Source organism: Struthio camelus, unplaced genomic scaffold (genome assembly GCF_040807025.1).
Source record: "Struthio camelus isolate bStrCam1 unplaced genomic scaffold, bStrCam1.hap1 HAP1_SCAFFOLD_174, whole genome shotgun sequence".
In the NCBI taxonomy this organism is placed as follows: Eukaryota; Metazoa; Chordata; class Aves; order Struthioniformes; family Struthionidae; genus Struthio; species Struthio camelus.
This window is the reverse complement of record NW_027182686.1, coordinates 54110-60374: the sequence shown is the minus strand read 5'-3', so window position 1 is coordinate 60374 and position 6265 is coordinate 54110. Positions and strand designations below refer to the sequence as shown.

General features: G+C 81.6%; 2 protein-coding genes across 2 annotated transcripts; one reads left to right on the top strand and one right to left on the bottom strand.

The window, feature by feature from the left end:
- Positions 1-558: 558 nt before the first annotated feature.
- LOC138065153 (troponin I, cardiac muscle) lies at positions 559-4314 on the top strand (the record flags this gene model as incomplete). The annotated part of the gene is made up of 4 exons (XM_068929338.1): positions 559-648; positions 3001-3171; positions 4001-4104; positions 4200-4314. Coding segments are annotated over 3 exons (363 nt in total), but the record flags the coding sequence as incomplete, so codon positions are not given.
- Positions 4315-4362: 48 nt separating this feature from the next.
- Positions 4363-5491, bottom strand: FGF21 (fibroblast growth factor 21). The gene is made up of 4 exons (XM_068929337.1): positions 5287-5491; positions 5048-5151; positions 4572-4702; positions 4363-4381 (listed from the first exon to the last, which is right to left on the bottom strand). The coding sequence occupies exons 1-4, from the start codon at positions 5489-5491 to the stop codon at positions 4363-4365; spliced, it is 459 nt and encodes a 152-aa protein (XP_068785438.1).
- Positions 5492-6265: the final 774 nt, after the last annotated feature.

The following is a 6265-nucleotide window of genomic DNA, read 5'->3' as shown; positions in this document are numbered from 1 at the left end:
GGGGGACACGGGGCCGCCCCGGGCTGGGGGGGGACAGGGGGGTGTCCCCGGGCGGGGGGGGGGGACACGGCGATGCCCCGGGCCGGGGGGACACGGGGCCGCCCCGGGTGGGGGGGGACAGGGGGGTGTCCCCGGGCGGGGGGGGACACGGGGCCGCCCCGGGTGGGGGGGGACAGGGGGGTGTCCCCGGGCGGGGGGGGACACAGCAATGCCCCGGGCGGGGGGGGGACAGGGGGGTGTCGCCGGGCGGGGGGGGACACAGCAATGCCCCGGGCGGGGGGGGGGACAGGGGGGTGTCGCCGGGCGGGGGGGGACACGGCGATGCCCCGGGCCGGGGGGGGGACAGGGGGGTGTCGCCGGGCGGGGGGGGACACAGCAATGCCCCGGGCGGGGGGGGGACAGGGGGGTGTCGCCGGGTGGGGGGGGACACGGGTACGCCCCGGGGGGGACAGGGGGGTGTCCCCGGGTCGGGGGGGGACACGGCAATGCCCCGGGCGGGGGGGGGACAGGGGGGTGTCGCCGGGCGGGGGGGGACACGGCGGCGCGGGGCGCCCGCAGGAGCTGTGCCGGGAGCTGCACGCCCGCCTGGCCCGGGTGGACGAGGAGCGCTACGACGCCGGCGCCCGCGTCAGCAAGAACGTGGCCGAGGTGGGGGGGGGCCGGGGGGGCCGGGGGGGCCGGGGGGGTCGGGGGGGGGCTGACCCCGTGCCTGTCCCCCCCCAGATCGGGGAGCTGCGGCGGCGGGTGGCCGGGGGGTCGGGGGGGGCTGACCCCGTGTCCCCCCCCCCAGATCGAGGAGCTGCGGCGGCGGGTGGCCGGGGGGGTTGGGGGGGGGCTGACCCCGTGTCCCCCCCCCAGATCGAGGAGCTGCGGCGGCGGGTGGCCGGGGGGTCGGGGGGGGGCTGACCCCGTGTCCCCCCCCAGATCGAGGAGCTGCGGCGGCGGGTGGCCGGGGGGTCGGGGGGGGGCTGACCCCGTGTCCCCCCCCAGATCGAGGAGCTGCGGCGGCGGGTGGCCGGGGGGTCGGGGGGGGGCTGACCCCGTGTCCCCCCCCCAGATCGAGGAGCTGCGGCGGCGGGTGGCCGGGGGGTCGGGGGGGGGCTGACCCCGTGTCCCCCCCCCAGATCGAGGAGCTGCGGCGGCGGGTGGCCGGGGGGTCGGGGGGGGGCTGACCCCGTGTCCCCCCCCAGATCGAGGAGCTGCGGCGGCGGGTGGCCGGGGGGTCGGGGGGGGGCTGACCCCGTGTCCCCCCCAGATCGAGGAGCTGCGGCGGCGGGTGGCCGGGGGGTCGGGGGGGGGCTGACCCCGTGTCCCCCCCAGATCGAGGAGCTGCGGCGGCGGGTGGCCGGGGGGTCGGGGGGGGGCTGACCCCGTGTCCCCCCCCCCAGATCGAGGAGCTGCGGCGGCGGGTGGCCGGGGGGTCGGGGGGGGGCTGACCCCGTGTCCCCCCCCCAGATCGAGGAGCTGCGGCGGCGGGTGGCCGGGGGGTCGGGGGGGGGCTGACCCCGTGTCCCCCCCCCAGATCGAGGAGCTGCGGCGGCGGGTGGCCGGGGGGGTCGGGGGGGGGCTGACCCCGTGTCCCCCCCCCCAGATCGAGGAGCTGCGGCGGCGGGTGGCCGGGGGGGTCGGGGGGGGCTGACCCCGTGTCCCCCCCCCAGATCGAGGAGCTGCGGCGGCGGGTGGCCGGGGGGTCGGGGGGGGGCTGACCCCGTGTCCCCCCCCCAGATCGAGGAGCTGCGGCGGCGGGTGGCCGGGGGGTCGGGGGGGGGGCTGACCCCGTGTCCCCCCCCCCAGATCGAGGAGCTGCGGCGGCGGGTGGCCGGGGGGTCGGGGGGGGGCTGACCCCGTGTCCCCCCCCCAGATCGAGGAGCTGCGGCGGCGGGTGGCCGGGGGGTCGGGGGGGGGCTGACCCCGTGTCCCCCCCCCCAGATCGAGGAGCTGCGGCGGCGGGTGGCCGGGGGGTCGGGGGGGGGCTGACCCCGTGTCCCCCCCAGATCGAGGAGCTGCGGCGGCGGGTGGCCGGGGGGGTGCGGGGGGGCTGACCCCGTGTCCCCCCCCCAGATCGAGGAGCTGCGGCGGCGGGTGGCCGGGGGGTCGGGGGGGGCTGACCCCGTGTCCCCCCCCCCAGATCGAGGAGCTGCGGCGGCGGGTGGCCGGGGGGTCGGGGGGGGGCTGACCCCGTGTCCCCCCCAGATCGAGGAGCTGCGGCGGCGGGTGGCCGGGGGGTCGGGGGGGGGCTGACCCCGTGTCCCCCCCCCCAGATCGAGGAGCTGCGGCGGCGGGTGGCCGGGGGGTCGGGGGGGGGCTGACCCCGTGTCCCCCCCAGATCGAGGAGCTGCGGCGGCGGGTGGCCGGGGGGTCGGGGGGGGGGCTGACCCCGTGTCCCCCCCCCCAGATCGAGGAGCTGCGGCGGCGGGTGGCCGGGGGGGTCGGGGGGGGGCTGACCCCGTGTCCCCCCCCCCAGATCGAGGAGCTGCGGCGGCGGGTGGCCGGGGGGGTCGGGGGGGGGCTGACCCCGTGTCCCCCCCCAGATCGAGGAGCTGCGGCGGCGGGTGGCCGGGGGGGTCGGGGGGGGGCTGACCCCGTGTCCCCCCCCCAGATCGAGGAGCTGCGGCGGCGGGTGGCCGGGGGGGTCGGGGGGGGGCTGACCCCGTGTCCCCCCCCCCAGATCGAGGAGCTGCGGCGGCGGGTGGCCGGGGGGTCGGGGGGGGGCTGACCCCGTGTCCCCCCAGATCGAGGAGCTGCGGCGGCGGGTGGCCGGGGGGGTCGGGGGGGGGCTGACCCCGTGTCCCCCCCCAGATCGAGGAGCTGCGGCGGCGGGGGGCCGGGGGGGTCGGGGGGGGGCTGACCCCGTGTCCCCCCCCAGATCGAGGAGCTGCGGCGGCGGGGGGCCGGGGGGTCGGGGGGGGGGCTGACCCCGTGTCCCCCCCCCAGATCGAGGAGCTGCGGCGGCGGGTGGCCGGGGGTACGGGGGGGGCTGACCCCGTGTCCCCCCCCCAGATCGAGGAGCTGCGGCGGCGGGTGGCCGGCGGCCGGTTCGTGCGGCCGGCGCTGCGGCGCGTGCGGCTCTCGGCCGACGCCATGATGCAGGCGCTGCTGGGCGCCAAGCACAAGGTGTCCATGGACCTGCGGGCCGGGCTGCGGCAGGTGCGCAAGGACGACGCCGAGAAGGTGGGGGCGCGGACACGGACACGGGGGGGCGCGGGGGGGACCAGGGGGACGGGGGGGCGCGGACACGGACACGGGGGGCGCGGGGGGCGGGGGGGACCAGGGGGACGGGGGGACGCGGACACGGACACGGGGGGACACGGACACGGGGGGACACGGACACGGGGGGACGCGGGGGGCGGGGGGGACCAGGGGGACGGGGGGACGCGGACACGGACACGGGGGGACACGGACACGGGGGGGGACCAGGGGGACGGGGGGACGCAGACACGGGGGGGACGCGGACACGGGGCGGACCAGGGGGACGGGGGGACGCGGACACGGGGGGGACGCGGACACGGGGGGGACCAGGGGGACGGGGGGACATGGACACGGGGGGCAGGACACGGCGGGGGGGACGCAGACACATACATGGGGGAGGGACACGGACACGGGGGGACCGGCAGCGCCCGAGCCGCCTGCGCGCCGGGCGGGGGCGTGGCCACGGCCAAGGGGCGGGGTCACAGCCGGGCGGGGGCGTGGCCACAGCCGAGGGGCGGGGTCACAGCCGGGCGGGGTCGGGGTCACAGCTGGGCGAGGGCGTGGCCACGGCTGAGGGGCGTGGTCACAGCCGGGCGGGGCGTGGTCACAGCCGGGCGGGGGCGGGGTCACAGCGGAGGGGCGGGGTCACAGCCGGGCGGGGGCGTGGTCACAGCCGGGCGGGGGCGGGGTCACAGCGGAGGGGCGGGGTCACAGCCGGGCGGGGGCGGGGCCCAGCCGGGCGGGGCGGGGGCGTGTCCGGGGGCGGGGGCGTGTCCGGGGGCGGGGCGCGGCCTGACCCCGCCCCCGGCAGGAGAACCGGGAGGTGGGCGACTGGCGGAAGAACATCGACGCGCTGAGCGGGATGGAGGGGCGGAAGAAGAAGTTCGAGACCCCGGGGGGGGGCCAGGCCTGACCGTGAGTGACCCCTGGGACCCCCAGGGACCCCGCGGGGGGGGGGGCACGGGCACCGCCCCGCCCCCCCCCCCGACCGCCCCGCTTCTCTCCCGCAGCGCCCGGACGCCGGGGCCCCCGGAGCCGCCAGCTGGGACGGAGCCGCCGCCGGTTCCCCCGCGTTTATTGCGACGGCGCCCGCGGAGCGGCCAATAAATACCCGCCCCCCCCCAAATAAATACCCTCCGCGCCGTAAATACCCGAGCGGCGCGCGCGCGCGGCTCAGAGGCCGTAGCTGGGGCTGCGCAGCGCGGGGCGGCCCAGGAGCCGCAGCGGGTCGGCGGAGTCGGGGTCCAGGGCGGGCGGCGGCTCCGGCTCCGGCTCCGGCTCCGGCTCGGGGGCGCCGCCGCCCGGCAGCGGCAGGAAGTGGAGGAGGCGCGGCGGGGGGGGGGCGGCCGGGCGGCGGCGGCGGCGGGGGGGGGCGGCTCGGCCCCGGCCCCGGCCCCGGCGGCGGCTCCAGCTCCAGCCCCAGCGGCCGCCGCAGCCGCTCCGACTCGTAGAGGTTGTAGCCGTCGCGCCGCACCCGCTCGCGGAAGTTACAGGCTTCGGCGGAGTACGACTCCTGGTCGGGGGGGGGGGGTGGGCGTCAGGGCCCAGGCGTCCGGGGGCCCAGGCGTCCGGGGGGGGCCCAGGCGTCCGGGGGGCCCAGGCGTCCGGGGGGCCAGGCGTCCGGGGGGGGCCCAGGCGTCCGGGGGGGACCCAGGCGTCCGGGGGGCCAGGCGTCCGGGGGGGGCCCAGGCGTCTGGGGACCCAGGCGTCCGGGGGGGGCCCAGGCGTCCGGGGGGCCCAGGCGTCCGGGGGGGGCCCAGGCGTCCGGGGGCCCAGGCGTCCGGGGCCCAGGCGTCCGGGGGGCCCAGGCGCCCCGCCGCCCCCCCCCCCCCACGCCCCCCACGCCCGGCGCACTCACCGCGCCGTAGGGCCGCCCGGCGCCGTCCAGGCAGAGGAAGCGCAGGGTCCGGGCGCCGCGGATCCGCACCACGCCCGGCTTCACCGCCTTGATCTCCAGCAGGCCTGGGGGGGCCGCGCCGTCGGAGGGGGCCCAGGCGTCCGAGCGGCCTCCGCCCCGGCGGGGGGGCAGCCCCCGGCGGCCGGCCCCGCCCCGCCGCACCCCGCCCCGCCGCGGGGACCCCGGCGCCCGGCACTCACTGTAGGGGCTGCGCTGCGCCGCGCCGCGCACCTCGCCGCTGGGCAGGATCTCGAGCAGCGCCTGGCTCCGGCCGTCGCCCGCCAGCAGGTGCCGGAGCCGAACCTGCCCGTCGAGCGCCAGCAGCGGGCTGGAGTCGCGGGGGGCGCCGCGCCCGGGGGCCGCGCAGCAGAGCGCGGCCAGCGCCAGCCAGGCCGCTGCGCGCATGGGGCCGCGGCGCCCGCGGGCCCCGGCGTCCGGGGGGGGCCCAAGTGAACGAGGGGCCCCGGCGTCCGGCCGGGGGGGGGGTCCGGTGTCCGAGGGACCCAGGTGTCCGGGAGACCCAAGTGTCCGGGGTGGGGCCCAAGTGTCCGAGGGGCCCTGGCGTCCGGGGGGCCCAGGTGTCCGAGGGAGCCCCGACGTCCGTTGGGGTCCGGTGTCCGAGGGGCCCAGGTGTCCGAGGGGCCCCGGAGTCCGAGAGCCCGGCCACGCCCCCGGCCACGCGCTGCTCCACGTGCCCGAGACGTTCGCGTGAACGGCGGCACCGGCTGCACCTGCCGCGGGGAATCCGGCCGCCGCGGCCGCTTTTATTGCAGCCTCGGGAGTGTCGCAACGCCGGGGGGGGGGGGGGGTCCGGCCGGGACGCCTGGGTCCCCCGTTGCGGGGGGGGGGGATTGTTGATGCTTGGGGGGGGGGAGAATCCTTGGTCCTCGGGGGTGGGTTGGGGGCACCCGGACACCTGGGTCCCCCCGTGAGCTGGCCCCGCTGCCCGGACGCCTGGGTCCGCCCGCAGCTGCTGGGTGGCAGGAGCCCCCCCCCCCCCATCGCACCCCAGGGTGCGGTCGGGGGGGGCGCCGGGGGGGGCCTGGACTTTGCCCCCCGCCCATGGCGCGATCACGGGATCCCCCCGCGCTGATGCAATCGGCGGCCGGTTTACACCAACGCCGCAGGCCGGGTTCGCCCGGGGCCGCCACCGGACGCCTGGGCCCCCCAGGGGGGTCC